Source organism: Bidens hawaiensis, unplaced genomic scaffold (assembly GCF_021521415.1).
Source record: "Bidens hawaiensis isolate Kalapana, Puna unplaced genomic scaffold, B.hawaiensis_p1.1 tig00001016_1, whole genome shotgun sequence".
Classification (NCBI taxonomy): Eukaryota; Viridiplantae; Streptophyta; class Magnoliopsida; order Asterales; family Asteraceae; genus Bidens; species Bidens hawaiensis.
The window spans coordinates 2,257,090-2,276,770 of record NW_027491059.1 but is presented as its reverse complement, the minus strand read 5'-3'; the positions used below and the strand labels follow the sequence as shown (position 1 = coordinate 2,276,770).

Here is a 19,681-nt window from a genome sequence, read left to right as displayed (position 1 = left end):
GGGTTCCGTTGGTATCTTTGTTAGCCAGACAAAGACAAAGTCTCTTAAACACTCAAAGTTGAAGTTCGAACATGTATCATACTATATAGCTTAATCAAGCTGTGCATGCCAACGTCTTAGTATATGCCTGCGATGGATCACCGTAAGGTTACTATATGTAAGCTTGCTCCTGAACGATTCAATATTTCGGTTTTTCTCAAAACATATTTAAAGATGAGACACTTGGTAGATTTGATTATATTTGCAATATGTAATCCAAATCAAGTGTAACAGCAATCACTTGATTCTTAATCCGAATTGCGCTTACTTTCAATCACAAACAACCCATTGGATTTTACCTTTCAATCAAACAAGGATATACTTAAGCTAATCTACATTGGATACATCATATTACAAAACATGGTGATACCAAAACAATTTAAATCAAACTGACCTAAGCGCGCACAGCTTCAACGATCCGCGAAAAGTAAAACTGTGTGGTGGTGAGACCCCTCTTTCTTATTTTCCAGCCAACTTTGTTTAACGCCCGTTCTATATCAGCTTCCGAGTGAAGATACGCTCTTGTTGCCTTTGAAGGTCCGGGAAATAGTTCACCGATTCTCTTCAACAGATCATAATAAAATGTTTTGGGCGCGAAACTGAGGATCAAACGGTTTTCAGCGAGCGATGCAAGATGGGCAATCATGCCATCAGCTTTGCTTTGTGGGTAGTGTATCAGTACATCCAAACACACTACTGTATCATACTTCCCATTTAAGCTTTCTAAATCACTCACTTCAAATTTGGGAAGCTGTACACCATCCATGCCTTGTAGTGCTTCTTTTGCCTGCAGGAATTCAACAGCATGAATATATGATCACTTGTATGATCTTATTTGTTATGAATTGATGCAGTTAGGTCACGTAAGAACGATTGAATCGATTAAGTATAGTATTGATGATGAAACCGGCTAATAGCACATATGGTTGAGTATAGATGATCAATTCTGAACTTGATTGAAAACGAGTAGGTGCAAACAAGCTAAGCCACTTGCGAGCTACTCGAGATCGGGTCGATAAAAAGCTCAAAACGAGCCAAGCATTTACGAGCTCAAGCCGAGCCCGAGCCTCAAATAAAGCTTGTTTAGTTATTGAGCCCGAGCACGAGCTTTGTATGGTAAGCCTGTTTATGCTTGTAGAGGCTTAACGAGCCCCGTATCATATTTAAGTTTATCTCTTTTGAACTTATATGTATTAATTTCACACTAGACAGCCGAGATTTGGCTCGTATCGGGTACTACACGAGCTCGACCCGAGCTTAGGCTTGTTTAAGGTTTTTCTCAAAATTATAAAAATAATCAAAATATATAATTTAACTATTAAATAATTCACGACCTGAGCCCGAGCTTGAAAAAACGACTCACGAGCCGAGCCCGAGCCTCAAATAAAGCTCGTTTAGTTATCGAGCCCCAGCTCGAGCCTTGTATGGGAAGCTCATTTAGGCTCGTTAAAGTTTTACCTCCTTTGGACTAATTCCATGTATTAATTTCACACTGCACAGCCGAGCTTTGCCTCGTTTAAGGCAATACACAGGCTTGAGCCGAGCTTAGGCTCGTTTAAGCTTTTTCTCAAAGTTACAAATATAATAAGAAAACACATATATATTAATCAATAAATAATAAACAAGCCGAGTCCAAGCTTGATCATCGACTTACGAGCCGAGCTCGAGCTCTCGTAAGTCAAAGAAAGCCGAACTTAGGCTCTTATAAGGTTTTTCTCAAAATTCTAATAATGATTAAAAACATATATAAATTAATTAATAAAATAATAAACAAGCCAAGCTGAGCCCAAGCTTGAAAAAACAACTAACGAGCTGAGCTCAAGCTATAGTAAGTCAAAACAAGCCAACCTTAGGTTCTTATAAGGTTTTTCTCAAAATTATAGTAATAATTAAAACATATAAAAAATAATTATAGTAAATAATAAACGAGCCAAGCTGTGCCTGAGCTTGAAAAAATAACTAATGAGCCGAGCTCTAGCAAGTCAAAACGAGCTGAGCTTAGGCTCGTTTAAGGTTTTATTTATAACTAAAAACGTATATAAATTAACTAATAAATAATAAACAAGCTGAGCCCAAGCTACGAGTCGAGCTTGAGCTCTTGTAAGTCATAACCAGCCAAGCTCAAGCCTAGTCGAGCTTGTTTAACCCCCATATCACTTGTGTCATTATCCTAATTTTATGAAAACTGAAACAATTTTAGCGCCAATTGTCAATTTTCAAATACGAAGTTATAAATTAAGTCATTCCACAACCAATTTAAACCAAATTAAACCTGCTTCTGCGCTTCGGAAACCATAGAAGCCGAAATATCACTAGCAGAAACCACCGCCCCTTCCTTCGCCAAGGGGACCGACAACAGCCCGGTCCCACACCCGGCATCACACACACTAACCCCTCTGATCGACCCTTCATCAAGCAACATCTTCATCACACTCTCCACGGTCTTGGCGTGACCAATGCGAATATCCAACTGCACCTTATTCACATCATCCGTGTCTCCGTATATCTTCTTCCACCTCTGGAACCCATCGTTGGTGAAGTATTCTCGCACCACTTCCTTGTCTCCTCCGCCTACCTCTTCGGCTTGGAGCTGCCGCCGTTTCTCCGGGTCGGAGAGTGAGATTGCGGCGGCGATGGCCGCCACGGAGCTGCCGCCGATGACGGCGATAGTGGTGGTGTCGAGTGTGTCGGCGCCGAGTGCCGAGACGGTGGTTAGGGAGGATTTGCGAGTGAGTTTGAAGAGGTTAGGGTTAGGGTTTGAGTGGTTGGTGGTGAAGTGGATGCTGTGTGAGAATAATGTGGATGAGAAGGCCATTGCCGGTTAACCGGCGGGAAGATTGAGTCAAGTGAAGTGTATAAGTTTTGTGTGGGTGAGTTGATAATGCTATCGGAAATGAAGAATACAAAGGATAGGATTGGTGCTGACGTGGACTTCTGTTAATCTCTAGGAAATCCAGGTGGATATATTAATTTTATTTTCGTTTTTCCTCTTCTGGATTCTGGTCGGGTCGAGTCGGATCGGGTGAAAGGATAAAAGATAAAACTAAAACCCCAAAGCTTTCAAATTAACATATAAAAACTTTCATTTATCCTCCAATGGTTTTTGTTTGAAACTGCCACCTCATAACATTTTTCTTTCATTTATTTAATCTATATCAAGTCATATCTTTTAAAATTAAATATAGTATAATTTGTATAAATATTAGAAAATTAAATCATAAACACATAAAACTAAAAAAAACAAACAACCATGGACCATTCTTGCCAATAGTAATTTTTTGTTCACCAATAGAAATATGCATACACCCACCTATACTTTATTTAATACTAGTAGTTAACCCGCGCTTTGCGGCGGGAAAACGAAAGAATTCGTCGGCATCGGTTAGGCTCGTTAAACAACTTAACCCGCCCACTTTGCAAAACTTAGTTTTTACGTTAACGACACAAGAAGGTAATTATAATTTTCTTTTATTTAAAAAGGCATAATTACAATCATTGCATTTATCATGTAAGAGCATTCGCATTTCATTCATTATTTTTATCCATATAATATAATTTAACTAAAAAACACATTTCTCTAAATTTATCTCACATTTTCTAAAAAACTCTCACATCTCATTTCTTATCCTTATCTTTATATTTATTAACTACTTACTATTTTGTCTTATTATATTTTTTCTTCTAAACTTGATTTCTAATGAATTTTTACAGAAGTTTGACAATGAATCTAGTTTATTCGGATTGATCAAAATCTAGTCGGGTTTAAAATAAATGGTGTGGTTGAGGATTAAGATACTGATAGGTATAATTTAATAGAATGTGTTATCAATAACTATGTGAAACATCAAATTTAAAGACATCAAATTGACAAAACGTGAAACTTCAAACAAATCTATAAGAGTGAGCAAAACATGTTGATCCCTCGGGATTGTACCAACCCGACCTGGAGGCTGGAACAGAGTGAACTCTCCATGAAGCTTGGGCCTACTAACAGTTTGTGGATCCTCAATATTTGGCCAGTGATTATCACAATAAACATGGTGATCATCATATTCTTGATGCATCTCTGGAGCTTTTGTAAATTGTCCTAAGAATCAGTGTATAATGTGTTTGTCTAATTTTCATAGCTAAAATAAACACTGCAGTAAGCTATTCAAAAAGGGGGGAAAAAGTAAGCAAAGCACGCTAATTATTAATAATGAGTTGGATTTTCCATATAAACCATCAGATATTTTAAAGCATGCAACGAATAAAAGTTAGCAGTTCAATTTCATTTTTGCTTAATGTAACTTAATCAAGAAGATGAAGATAACGCATTAGGGACTCAATATTTATCTACAAGTTATTGAATGGGCAAGGTTTATGTGAGAGCTGATCAAGGCATAACAACATTAACAAAATTCACATATATGCACCTAGCCTTTCCATTTAAATTATGAATATGCAGCTAGCTGCAAACATAAGTTAAATCAAAATCAAAGCCGACCAATATATAGCTCACACAACATAACTTAAATCAAATCACAGCTGATCATAATTACCACATCATTTTATACGAAAGAATCTACAATAGGTGTGTGTGTGTGTCAAACCTATTTGTGCTGCTGTGCATCAGCAAAATCGGTTGGAAAGATGGTATGTATGCCACATTTACACAAATCCGTGAGTAGCTAGCATACATAAATTGGCCTCATCTCAAAGAAATTTGATGTTTCTAATAATAATATATTGTGAAGTTAAAGTGAGATCTCACATTCTACAAAAGTGGATCATCTTCACCAATCTTCCTGATTTTAATCACAAATTCCACATTATATGCATATATCATCTTCTCTATCTTCATCAAAACATAAGAAGACCACAAAATATAAATACAATGGCATGATGATACTAAATTGGCGTGACAAAATTCCCATTGTTGCCATCATAATAAAATGCGGTGCAGAATAAAAAAAATTACAAATAAAAAAAACTTGTAGGTTGTAGCAGCTGATACTCTACTACACGGCAAAGTAGATTTCGAACATAATCAAAACTTTTGTTAGAAAATATAAATAAAATTGTAGAAGAAATACTAAATATACTTGAGATATCCGCCTAGCTAAAGCTTGGAACCTTAAATGGCCTATAATTCAAGACAAAAATAATAATTAATTGAAAATTATGTTAGTAAATAGAAATAAAATTCTAAAATAAATAATTAGTACATGCTTGAGACTTTTGTTGGATGTGTGAACGGGTGTAGAGTACTGATAGTTTTGGAATCTTTTAGTGTTTCAAATATAAAAAGTAAACATAGAGAAAAATTAATGTTATGAGAAGAGAAAAAAATTAGTGAACTCTGTTGGTTTTTGTTGTCAAATGCCAAGAAAGAGTCTTTGCAGTCATGGTACCTTGAATAAATGCAACGTATAAGTACGTAGTTGTACTAAAGGACTCGTATGCTTACAACTAATTGTTTTTATTGAATAATCCATTGACTTGTACATTATAATCCGTACATCGGTGTTGAAAATTTTTTATATCGAAAAGTCGACAAAAATAACCACATCAAATGAAAAATCCTAAAATCATGTATATTAACAAAACCACATTGACAACAGGTAGATTTCTTTATTGGGTACCAATAATAATAAACCAAATAAACTATTGAGATGGTGAACACTAATAAATCAAATGAACATGTTTTATTTTCAATATGATAATGTATTTTCAATAAATCACGTAACGTTTAGCTTGTATCATATTTTATTTTCAATGCATAAAGATAAATTTGAATTCAAATTGAGATTTGCATTCACACAAAATACACAGTAGCATTATATTATATCCGTAACCTACATAAATGAAATCACAAATGTGAAGAACGAAAAACAGGCACGAGGTCTTTTTGGTCCAATTTCTTAATTTTCTTTTATTAACCTCTTCTGCATAAAACACCCTGAATCAACAAATACCAACCAAATTCATACCAAAACCGATCCAGTCAAGAAGAATTGCATAATAAGGAATATACGAAATCAACCTTGAATTCAGATCCCGGTGCAGCACAATGGTCCGTTCGAGGTGTAAAGAGGGGAGATTGGCAGGGTTCATGGTTTCGATTCGCCGAGATGATGTATGAGCAGGATATTCGTTAAAGAAAACCATGATTCTTCATATTTAAATCATAGCACCAACACCGATAGGAGTGATTGAGGGGTAAATGAGAAGAAGGCATAGGCTGGTTATATGCAATTTGAGAACGTGGGAAGGAAAAACTGTCAGTGTCGCTAATAAACCACTGCTCAAAAATTAAGTTGTGCATGATTTGAATTCTGGGCTTTATGCTTTAAAAACCGGTATATTCATTTTCCGGTACATTATAATCCATACATCGGTTTTGAAAAATTTTTATATCGAAAAGTCGACAAAAATAAGCACATCGCAATGGCGCATTTGGAATTTGTTGAAAATATTTTTTTAAAAAGATATAAGAAGAAAGTATAAAGAAAATAAAGTGTTGTAGGTGTGGGATCAAAGATGAGGGGGCAAAGTTGTTAGTTTAATTGAAATTTTCAAAACTTGAGTAAAGATTAGCGAGAAACATTGTAACTATAATTTTTAATCTCTGGATGTGTTTGTCTAAAAGACCACTATATGCAATACAATGTGTATCTCTTAAAATTTAAGAGGTCCTTGACTTTGCTTTATATATAGTAGAGGTTGATTAATATTAAATTATTAAATAAAGAGAAACATTCAAGCATTTTATTTTTATTTAATATTGATTTAAATTTAGATGGACCCACTTTGAAAAGTTTGTCAGAGTTCTTAACCACAAACTACTTTTGTTTGAAAGTACCACTCCAAAGATGCTATTGGTTTGTTGTCTTGGTTTGAAACTTTGAAATAATGCCACGTATGCACCATTGGAGATGCCATAACAACTTCTAACTAATAGCTCAGTAGCAACCAAAGTATTGCCACTATAGGAAATTCTTGTTGATGAAGTCATCGGTACTCGGTAGTAACTGACTTGCCAAGTCAAGCCCATGGTTAAAAGCATAAATATACACTCGATGGTGCAAAGTGTAAAAATACATAATCAAAATGTCGCAATACTCTCATTACACGTTGACACAATTACGATGCGAAAACACGTGTTTGAGGGTGCCTCGCACTCTCTAGAGTGCCCACGTGTTTCTTGTTGACAAGGAAAGAGTGTCTGAAAACTTATTATATACCATTTTAATATTTGTCCACCCACCTATGTAAGACAACTTTGATTTATTTCTCCTTTTGTTTCATATCGTGAAGAAACACTAAGTGAACCCTGGACAGATTATAAATAATCTGGGGGTTAAGTAATGTTTCCCACGGATGAGATCTAGCTGAGAAGGTTGTTCTTCAGGAGACCTGCAAAACAGACACCGTAAGCTCGTCACTGAGAAGGGGGGTTCCTCCTTGTGACCATCCTCCGGTGTGAGAATCAGACTAGATTGCTCTGAATATAAGAGTATATTAAGAGATTGCTAGATAAGATTTTGATAATGGCTTCGACCTTTTCAGGGTTCGCTCTGAAGCCATCTTTAGTGACGATGACCCCCAAGAACTTCCCTTCTTCCGCTCCAAAGGCACACTTGCTCGGGTTGAGCTTCATGTTTATCTTCCTGAGCGTGTTGAAAGTTTCTTCGATGTCTTTCAACATCGCTTCTGGGTCAGGGCTTTTGATGACCAAGTCATCCATGTAGACTTCCAAGTTCCTCCCAATTTGGGAATAAAACTCTTTGTCCATCAGGCGTTGGTATGTGGACCCGGCATTCTTAAGTCCGAATGGCATCATTTGATAACAAAATGTGCCATCGGGCGTCCGAAAAGCGGTTTTATCCTTATCATCAACGGCCATGTGGATTTGATGGTACCCCTTATACGCGTCCAGGAAGCATTTAAGGCGGAATGGTGCCAACGAATCCACCTTAAGATCAATTTCAGGTAACGGATAACAATCTTTGGGGCATGCTTTGTTCAAATCCTTGAAATCTATGCACATGCGCCATTGTTTGTCATTCTTCGGTACCATAACGGGATTTGCAACCCAAGTTTGATATCTACTAACGCGTAAGATGCCTGCGTCAAGAAGTTCCTTGACTTGGGTTCTACACGCGTTAGTTTGTTCTGGCCCCATTACTCTGCGCTTTTGTACGATCGGTGTGACAGCCGGATCGCATTTGAGCTTATGCTCTGCCTTACTCCGGGGTACACCAGTCATGTCAGCTGGTGTCCACGCGAAGATGTCGGCGTTCCTTTGTAATAAGCGCTTAAGTAAGGTGCGTGTGGGATCAACAATTGTTGGGCCAATGGTTACGGCCTGGTCAGGGTACTTGCCATTGAAGGCCCATCTTTCTGGTTCGGTGATGGTTGGTTTAGCCATCTTTGGTTTGGGTTTAGATGAGACAGATGCGATGCATACCTGGGGAATGCCGGTGATCATCGCTACACCCTCAGCTGTTGGCCATCCCATCATGCCGTGGACTGAGGATACCACGGCGTTGAATCTTGCCATCCCGTCTCTCCCGAAGAGAATGTCGTACGTGTGGTGTGGCTTCCTCATCACGACAAAGTCCACATCTTCTGTGCGGGAGTGTTTTCCATCTGTAAGAGTGACGGGGAAAGATAGGATACCCAGGGAGGTGCTTGTGCTGCCATCAAACCCTTCCATCGAGGCGCAGATCGTCTCCAGGCGCTCCTTGTCTTCGTCATCTAGCTTGTCGAAGAACTGCCTGTACATCACCGTTGACGAGGCGCCGTTGTCAGCAAGAGTGCGAGAAGTGATGTAGTGCCCCAGCTGGCTTTTTATGACGATAGGGCCTTCTTTGCTGGGTCCTCCTGGCACTCGCGGGAAGCGCACCTCAGCTTCCTTCCATGCGCATGGTTCTGGCGTTCGCCTTTTTCTTCCTCTGATGTTGCCATGAACCATGTTGATGCTGATGTCGACGGGCTTTCGTCCGTTGCCCCGGTACCGGTTGTCGTTCCGTCCTCCCTTCTTGATTGATGCCACCAGGTGTGCCAATTTTCCATCCTTGACGAATGCTTCGACAATGTCTTTCAAGGATGTACACTCTTCCGTACCATGACCTTTTGTCCCGTGGAAGTCACAGGATTTGCTCTGATCCGCATTAGGTCGGTGCCGGATCGCCGGAGCTTTTGGCCACGGTAGTTTTTCAGTGGCAAATATCTCCGTGACGCTTTTGGTGAGTGGCGTCCACCGGTGCTTTTGGCTTGAAGGGTGTGTGTGACTTCTTCCGCCAACAAGAGGGCGAGAGCTGGATGAGGTGTCAAAGTTTACCCTTGACTGCCAGATACCTAGCTTCCTTTTTTTGTTCTGCCAGGCGATCCGGACATTGTTCTCTCTTGTCCTCTGCGTGTAGAGGTGTGTACTCTGGGGAAGATCCCTTCCCAGTTGCTTTTCCGTCTCGGCAAAGCGCTTTGCCTCCGTCATGATGGCATCCCATGTTGATGGCATGCCATCCTTACCCGTCAATGTGCGGATAAGTTCTGGGTATTCGGCGCCTTGGATGAAAGCGGCGCGAACCAGATCTTCACTTATGTTGCCGAGACTTAGCTTTTTGGAGTTGAAGCGGGTGATGAAGTCTAGTAAAGATTCATCTTCCTCTCTCACGCAGTTGAGGATCGTCCATTGTTTTTCAGTGTACTTCCTCTGTTGGCTGAAGTGCTGGCAGAACTTGTTCTGAAAGTCCGCCCCAGTCATATATGTGGTGGACCGGTAAACGATCGAACCATGCCCTGGCCGCTCCGACCAGAGTCATCTGGAACATGTAGCACCACGTGGGTTCCGTCCAGTTGCTGACGGTAGCCCCCGCAATGAACCTGTTCAAATGGTCGTCTGGGTCGGATAGACCATCATAAGTGCCAATGTTGGACATCTGTTTGGCACTTCTCGGGGCGATTGCTTCCGCAATGTCCCTTGCGAATTTTGACTTTCCTGCATTTGTAGCAGTTGGTCTAAAGGTTTTGGAGAAGTCACGCGGGTTTCTCTCCGCAGTTGGTTTAAAAGCTTCCCCAAAATTCCTTTTTGGTTGGACGTCCGTTTCCTTACGCTTCCCTTTCGCCTTATGGCGAGGGTTTGCGTCGGTATCGGACTCCCTCTCGTCGTCTGAGTACTCGCACTCACTGCTCATATTGAGGTGTTGGCGAGTACTGCCGAATTCGTCAGCCTGTTGAACTGAACGCAAGCGTTCATCCAATTCAGCTTGGAATTCTCTTTGACGTGCTTCGGCCCACGCCTTCACTTGATCTAGTGTTTGGCGAGGGGCCCTCGTTCGTTTTTCCAACTGGGCGTCAGTGAACCCCAGTGGAATATTTACTGCACTTGCCCCGGCTTGGGTAGTCGGGGTAGTGTTCGTAAGATTTGTGTAACCGCCGGTGTTCCCCCCAGTTGCTGGGGTTGTGGTTACCGGGGTTTCTTGGTCGGTTACTGGCCTTTGGACCGAGTAACGTTAACCATTTCTTCAGAAATTTTGAAAAAACTAAAATAGTTCTAGCTTTTATGCACGGATGGCGCCAATGAAGAAACACTAAGTGAACCCTGGACAGATTATAAATAATCTGGGGGTTAAGTGATGTTTCCCACGGATGAGATCTAGCTGAGAAGGTTGTTCTTCAGGAGACCTGCAAAACAGACACCGTAAGCTCGTCACTGAGAAGGGGGGGGTTCCTCCTTGTGACCATCCTTCGGCGTGAGAATCAGACTAGATTGCTCTGAATATAAGAGTATATTAAGAGATTGCTAGATAAGATTGAGATAACAGATCGAAAGTTACTACTCTAAGCATGGGCATCTCAGTCATCTTATAGCTTGGTTTGAACACACTTTAACTTGCTACAAATTTTTATAAAGGAGAATGCAAGCTTGAAATAAGCTAACACGACTAAGATGCTCAACAATAAAACGGTTGTTTAAGCCCAATAAATAAGCTTTGAACTGAAGCCCAATTTCCTGTTGAGTCGTTTTGTTTGTATTTCTTTATTTGCGTCAAAAATAAAATAACCTTGAAAATGCAATCACTAGTTCACTACCATTGTTTATTTTTATAATGTTAAAGCACCATATAGTTTTGTTGTCTTGAATGCAAACATCACTTATTCTAAAAAAACTGAGACCCAAAAGAATGAAGGGCTTTGGACTAGATCAATGGTGTTGGATATGCTGCATATCTCGACACTGACGAGTGTGTATGGAGTGATATGAAATGGTGGGGTAACAAATGGAGACAAAGAGATATATCGCATATATCGCAATATTAGATAGGCGGCCTTTGTTTGTTCTATTACACATCTCAACAACAGCGACGACAAGGATATGACAATTGTACACTTAGAACGATTGCCAAGTAAGAAAAGGAAGCCTGTTCAAAATGAGGTTCCTTGAAACCGAAATAGAAAAACCATAGACTTGAAAGTTGGATATATAAAAACAATAAGTGTAAACGTTCTTTTTTCTTATTTTAATAAACTAGTTATGTGATTTATACTATCTTTGTTTTGTATTTAATTTAGTTATAATATCATCGGGTTTTTAAAAACCAGTTCGACCAGTAAATTAGTAGAGCGTAGTGATGTGGTTTGGCCAATTGTCATATTTAGCGGATCCTTAGTTCACCAACAAACTAAACTGCTGTTCTTAGTCGTACTTACCAAAACATTGCTATAATCATAAGATAAGTGACAACTCATGTTGGCCCCCTCAATGGAAGTTGATCGGTTTGATCATATTTAGATGATCTTTAACCTACCAACAAATTATTGTTCTTGTCAATGTAGACACATTTAATTTTGCAACTACATAAATGTGTTAAAATATAGTACTGCTAAAGCATTTGGTTAAAATTACATCCATACTTACTTGCTCATACTGTTTTACACTAATAATCCTAATTTACTCATCTTGTCAGTATTTGAAACTAAGACATCCCATCTAAGAGACACATGTCTCTACCAGTTATAAAATCTTTACCGTGTCGTTCTCCTTTATCAAAAAAATAATAATTATTTGTATGTACAAATATATCCTGAAATCAACCAGACTCGAAACGCCCCTTTGATAATTTGGTCATCGGTTCCATAATTTCTATTCATAGGTTTCTGGATGATTCAGTCCAAACCCGGGAACGTGAACTTTATTTAGAAATAAAAAAAGAAAGAAAGCTAGCATTATTATGTGTGTTCTTGCATTTGCCCACTGGCGCGGAGCGCGAATGTAGCTTACTCGTATTAAAATAATGTAATTTATTTATTTATTTAAGTGTGTAACTTTTAATGTAAAGGAGTTTATATCATATTGTGACTTCATAAAAAATTAGTTGGAAATTACATGGATTTCATGTGGTATGTTTCAATATCGGTTTTGATTTCCTACGTATAAGAAGTTACACATTTGGTAATCATTATTCACTTGCGAATAACATATTAAGCCATTAGAGTGGATATCTGTTTATTTTTTAAGTTAAAACTTTTCTAAATGACAATTATACCCTTAAATGTAATTTTTGAGCCTTAAAATTATACCCACACTCTCTTCACCAATCTTCGATGAAAAACAAGCCAACCGACCACATGTCGTTCGACCTCCACCATTCATATACTGAAAGAGAAGATGAGTTAATTAGATCTGGTTAGTTAATATGAAAGCTACACGAATTTTATGTCCTTTTACATGAAGCTAACGTATTTTAATGAACGTGCACTTCAACGACCAATATCACGTTTGAACAAATAAATGGACATTCTACATTATCTTTAAAAGGGTATTTTGGTCAACTGAGCAACAGTTGAATACTTTTATAGTTTTATACATTAAATTGCAATTAGAATCCAAATTTGAAAGTTAACATATCATCCTCACCAAGTAGTCATGTTTAGGGGTGTTCATCGAATCGAACAACGAATTTTCAAGTTAAATCGAATCGAATAATCCGAATAATTGATTTTTTTTGCTAGTATTCGTATTCGATTAAAATTTGAACTATTCGATTCGTATTCGTATTATATGGCCAATTCGAAATTCGATTCGAATTCGCATTTGAAACTCGAATTCGAATCAAATAAGTTTGATTTTAATTCGAATAAGTACGATCTAATTCAAGTTTACCTATGCCAAAAATTCGAAAACCAAAGCGTAATTGCAAAACAAACATATAAATTTAAAGTAGCTATAATATCATATGATAATAAATTCAAACCTAAAGTACAAATAGTCTAAAATTCAAAATATTCAAAAGGAGAAGTAAACAATACCCATGTTAGTATGGGCTAAGAAACAATAATATGACATATTGGGTTTAATTAATTTGTAATAGACATTTATTATTTATGGATTTCACACAAATAATATATATATATATATATGTATGTATGTATAATTTGAATTCGAATTTCGAATCGAATCGAATAATAAATCATAAATTCGTATTTGATTAATATACTCGAATTCGAATTTTTTAAAACCGAATTCGAATCTTAATAATCGAATTCGAATCGAATCGAAATCTGAACACCCCTAGTCATGTTTTTAACACATTAATGAAAGCATTGTATAAGGTCATAATATATTTTTTGAACGAATATTTGGATCACTAATCCATTCGATTATCTCATTTCCACTCTCAAGAGGAAACCCACTCTGGAACTCACTGTTTTCTTGCCACGTGTGGGCAGGTCGGCCCGTGGGTCAACGAAACTAAGCAAGGGTTTTTGGCCCGTACTAAATTAAAGCCTTCAAATGAAAAAAAGTATGTTTATATTATAATGGGTATAATATACTCCAGATTAGATTATGTATTGGTTTGGTGATTAACTTGGTTGTTGCTAAGTTGTAAGTACTAGTTCAAAACCCAAAATAAGTTTTTTTTTTCTTTTTTTTTTTAACAATTGACATGAAAGGGTCACAAAATTTCATTTTGATTTAGGCTTCTAACATCGTTGAGTCCCAAGACCTCCCGTTTTTTTAAAATAAAGCATGTTGGTGCCTCTTATGTACCAGTGATCATTGGCATAAAGTAATCTTATCATTTTTCATACTAGAAAAATATCTAAAAAGAAAATGTCGTCATACAGGAATTTCAGGGTGGTTGAATACATTGTAACATTGTACAGAAAAGTCATCATATCATAAATAAAAACTTGCCCTTTTTAATTTTGCATGAATGAACATAATATAGAAAAGTCTTCTTCACAACTTGCCATTTTTCAATTTCTTGTAAGTCGTATATGAACATAATATAGAAAAGTCTTCTTCACAACTTGCCATTTTTCAATTTCTTGCAAGTTGTATATGAACATAATATAGAAAAGTCTTCTTCACAACTTGCCATTTTTCAATTTCTTGTAAGTTGTAACCAAGACCTTCTATTAATACTAATAATTTTCATCAATCAAAATATGAAGATTTTCAGCATGAGTGAATTCCTTGTTACATTGTTGGTTCTTGTTGTTATATGCTCCCCACATATTAAGGCTCAAACCTGCGAGTCAAACGGAGGCATAACTGGAACAGAACCCCCATCTGGCCAATGCAACACGGAAAATGACTCGCAGTGTTGTGTCCAAGGTACCTTTTACACGACCTTCGAATGTTCACCGCCTGTCACAAGTAGCACACAAGCGACCCTAACACTTAATAGTTTCCAAAAAGGAGGCGATGGAGGCAGTGAATCGTCTTGCGACAATAGTTTCCACTCTGATGACACCCCGGTGGTGGCATTATCGACCGGATGGTATGCTGGTGGTAGCAGGTGTGGTAATTTGATCACTATTAGTGGGAATGGACAAAGCGTACAGGCCACGGTTGTAGATGAGTGCGACTCTACGATGGGGTGCGATGAAGAGCATGCCTATCAACCGCCGTGCCGTAATAACATTGTTGATGCATCTAAAGCTGTTTGGGAAGCTTTGGGAGTATCAGAAGATAATTGGGGAGAACTAGATATCACTTGGTCAGATGCATAAGTTTTTAGTCTTCAAAATAAAAAGGTGTTACTCTAATAATGTAGCTGTTGTTATGCTATATTGTTTTAATAAAATTATGCATTTGGGGTTAATTATATAAAACATATAAATATAGTTATTGATTTTCACTACTTTTTCTAACAATATCAACATCCGATTCACTTAAATAAACAGATGGAGGAAACAAACACACATTAAAAACCAACACCATTAAAGCCAAGGCTTTCAACAAACACAATGTAATCATGCCCAGCATAGACTAGAAACTCAGATTGAATTAAATGATACGTGAGCCCTAATCTCGGTTGTGATCACAAATATTAAAATAAAAGAAGTATATTGTCGCCATATAATTCTTCATGTCCAGACAAATTAATCCATTATTCTGAAAAACTAACCTAACTATCGTGCAAAACCAACACCAAATCTCTCACCGCTCGAACTCGTTCGCCGCTCACTCGGAAATTGCTCGAAATATGCTCGCTCATTTTTTTCGCTCGATTGTAAACGAGCCGCTCTGCTCGGTTTGGTTTGTAAACGAGCCAAGCAACGAGTACAGGTCTGCTCGGTTCGGTTCAGCTCAGATTTTTTAAATTTTTTTATATATAATTATATATGAGCAAATATATAAATATATATAGAACACACATAAATATAAGTATACAATTTTTTAAACCTTTTTAAAATTTTCTATTCCGTCAATTTTATAGTTTCATTCGTTCAATTCAAGTTTTCAGAATACTGAAAGTTTTTTTTACTTGTTCATTATATCTTGCTTGAAACTTATTTCTCCTAAAAATGAACAATATATTACACGTTTGTCTAAATATTACTAATTTTGTTTACAAAATACATTATTTACAGCCTTCAAAATTGTATCTTATTGAAAATTTTAGAGTGAAAAAGAAATAAATAATGCTCGAAAATTGCTTAATGTTCAATCGAAAAATACTCGATTCGATTTTGGCTCGTTTCAATTTTCGCTCGGTTAGAATTTCAGCCGTTCAGTTCGGTTCAGTTGTAAATGAGCAAGACTTTGCTCGGTTCGGCTCGTACCAGCCCTAAATGGAGTTGCTTCCCTTTCCGTTTAGTGGGCTGTTTGGTCTTTTTAATCCAACATAATAGAACAATTATTTAAGCCCAATATGCTTTGAACTGAAGTCCACGTGAATTTCCTGTTGAGTCGTTTTGTTTGTATTTCTTTAGTTTTAGTTGGGCCGAAATAACCTTAAAATTGCAATCACTAGTTCACCACCATTGTTTATTCATAGAATGTAAAAAAGAAACTTAAAAAAGTAGTTGAGTGTATAGAAAACACCGATCAAGTACCGAGCTTTTTTGTCAGTGTGAGGCTAACTCATTTGATAGAGGGATGTCTCTCTTAAATGAGAGTCTTAAATGAGAGGTCATAGGTTTAGACATTGGCAATTGGAGTGATTTAGGATTATTGGTTTAAAATAGTACGAATAACGTTTGTGTCGTTTCAAAAAAAAGTATAAAGGTTTTTGGTGGTTTATTTTGTGAGCCTTGGAATATGAATATAATTTTAACCAAATGTTTTAGCACTATATTTTCAGCACATTTATGTTGCAAAATTAAATGTGTACGTTGTCTAGAACAATAATTTGTTGGTACTTGGTAGGTCAAAGATCATGTAAATATTGGCCAAACCATAAGGGGACCAACATGAGTTGTCACCTAGAGGTGGGCAAATAAACCGGTTAACCGAACCGACCCAAAAACTGAACCGAAACCAAACCGGTTTGAAACCGATTATGTAGAAACCGATTGAAACCGTAGGTTCGGAACCGGTTTGTCATTTTCTCCATCAAAACCGGTTTCAAACCGGTTAACCGAACCGAAAGGCCAAAACCGGGGCAAAAACCGGTCAAAACCCGAACCGAAACCGATCAAAACCCGAACCGAAACCGATCGTACCATAATAAGAAACCGGTTTCAACCCTGAACCGAAACCGATCATAAACCGGTTTTGACTTTTGTTGATCAAACCGACCCGGTTTTAACCCAAACCGGTTTTGAGTTTTCAACCGGTTTGTGCACCTCTATTGTCACCTGTCTTATGATTATTTATAGCAATGTTTTGGTGAGTCTGATTACTAGCAAAAACAGCAATTTGATGGTGAATTTTTAGATTCTCTAAATATGGCATTTGACCAACATGAACTGCCTTATGATTGATTATAGCAATGTTTTGAAAACCGACATGTCCACTTTGCTAATTTACCAAGCCAACCAATTTTAAAGGCCCGAAGATATTATAAATAACTTAAAATATATAATAAACTAAAAATACAAAACGAAGATAATGTAAATCACATTACTAGCGTATTAAAATAGAAGGGACATTGTTAACGCTTTGTTTACTGTTTTTTTATATATATTCAACTTTCAAAGACTATGGACAAACGAATGAAATGGATAATTACCATACAATTTTCTTATTTGATTATTTTCTTATTTGATTAACATGTATTAATGAAATTATTCTATCACTTTATTATTAATAAGAATAACCTACATATACATATTATTTTCGTCATTTAGTAGAGGGCAAATAACGTAATAACGATATAATTATAAAAATAAAATAATAAAACAATAGTTATATTATAATAGAAAAATAATAATGATAATAAAATAATAATATAATAATAATTATTATTGTTTGTTGTTAATTTTGAATTTTTATTCATTCTATTCCTATAATGTAATTCGTTGCTCTTTTTGGTAACCAGCTTCTGTTAGCTGCTTGTTAGTAGAAGTTGGTGGCTGGATTTTTTTTAATGGAAAGTCGCTGTTTAAAAAAAAAATCATTCGATTAGTTGAAGAAATGAAAAAAAAAACATATTCTCTCAAATATTGAAAAATACTAAGAATTGAAGGAATTACATTCATTTGGAACGATTCATTCCATTGATGCATGACAACCAAACATATTTGTTTCATTCCTTTGAAATGATTTATTTCATTCCACCTCTCATTCCTTCATACAAAACACTACCTGTGATTTTTCTCTTTCGATATCAAGGGACCTCATTTTGAGCAGACATCCTTTTTTACCCGAAAATCGTTCAAAGTGAACAATTGTTCCATCCTTGTTGCCGCCATTGAGATTTGCAATAGAACAATCGAAACCCACCTATCTAATAACTCAACACACCTCCTCGTCTCCATTTGTTACCCACCTCACCTATCACTTTATACATGCCACTGTTGAAATATGCAGTATATCCGGCGTTGCTGATCTAGTCTAACCTCTTAATTCTTTTATGAGGACCCGTCATTATTATGTCCAAATCTGACCTCTTCGTTTCCATCTATTGCCTCATAAGCTTTTTGGTTATTTCTCAAAATAAGGTAAAAATCAACATACAAGACACAATTCAACGTGTAATCCATCAAAACTGGAAAACTAAAATACAAATGGTTCAAAGCACTTTTGTTCCTAACTCATACACTCTCTAATTTTACTCTCAAATATGTATATTGTGTATATCATAGTCTATATAGGACTTGAACCCTTTCACACGATGAAATGCTCTTTTGTTTTTTATGTTCTTGTGTTAACGGTAAACATGTCACTCCTTGTACGTTTCTTTAATCACCTAGGGTATATTTGGTTGGAGGTAATGGAATGAAGGGATAATGGAATAGGAGAAAGAATGGAATGAACAAGAGAATGAAACGAATCATTACTATTCCTTTGTCTTGTTTGGTTAACCTATGGGAATGAAATGAATTATTATTTTATGTTGTTTGGTATTCAAAAATAATTATAGGAATGAAATAAAAATAATAAAAACACTCTTATCAATTTTGTTTTTATTTTTACAACCCCCCCCCCCCCGCAATGGCGATGGTGGTGGTAGCTCCGGCGACGAAAATGTTGGTGTCGGTGGCGACGGTGGTGGTGGGCGGTGGTTGTGGTGGTGGTGGTGGGGGTGGCAATGGTCAAGCGGTGGTAGCATTGGTAGTGATGGCGATGATAGGGCGGTGGTGGTGGCGGCGGCGGCGAAGGTGACAGAGGTGGTGGCAACGACGACGGTGGCGGTCGGGCGGTGGCAACAAAGGTAGTGGTGGTGGTCGTTGTTAGGTGGTGGTGGTGTTGTGAGAAAGTATGGTGAAGGAGGAATGAAATGAAAAAAAAGAAGAGGGGTGGAAAAGAATGGTTTTGATGGAATGAGATTCTATGTGTAATGAATGATTCAATTCCATTGAGTACCAAACACCGCTTTTTTCCATTCCAATGTAAGGAATTATTTCATTTCCACTATTATTTCTACATACCAAACACTGCCCTATTTTTTCTTATAGGAAAATTGGTTTTTATTGGTCCCAACTTTTTCATTTTTGCCGGCGGTGGTCACAACTTTCATTTTGGCTGGCAACGGTCCCAACTTTAACATTCGTTTCTTCCACCAGTCCGCGACTGACGGAGCACTAACTCCGTTATGTTTTTGGTTTATACTTAATATAACCTCAAACTTTAGGGTCTAAACTGAAATTATAAATTTGAAATATATTAAATTAATAGAAAATAACCCAACCCCACCTGCAGCCCGTATTCCCGGCGAGCTGCCGCCGGCAACGGCGTGCGGCTCCGACCACCGAAAAA

The 19,681-nt window shown here is 37.3% G+C and overlaps 2 protein-coding genes across 2 annotated transcripts; one reads left to right on the top strand and one right to left on the bottom strand.

Annotated features, from left to right (window-relative positions):
- Positions 1-298: 298 nt before the first annotated feature.
- Positions 299-2,854, bottom strand: LOC143551614 (magnesium protoporphyrin IX methyltransferase, chloroplastic-like). The gene is made up of 2 exons (XM_077042013.1): positions 2,312-2,854; positions 299-826 (listed from the first exon to the last, which is right to left on the bottom strand). Exons 1-2 carry the CDS (start codon positions 2,852-2,854, stop codon positions 434-436), a joined length of 936 nt encoding a protein of 311 aa, XP_076898128.1. The 3' UTR covers positions 299-433.
- Positions 2,855-14,478: 11,624 nt separating this feature from the next.
- LOC143551603 (kiwellin-1-like) lies at positions 14,479-15,076 on the top strand. Its single transcript, XM_077042004.1, has one exon. It carries the CDS (start codon positions 14,479-14,481, stop codon positions 15,043-15,045), a length of 567 nt encoding a protein of 188 aa, XP_076898119.1. The 3' UTR covers positions 15,046-15,076.
- Positions 15,077-19,681: the final 4,605 nt, after the last annotated feature.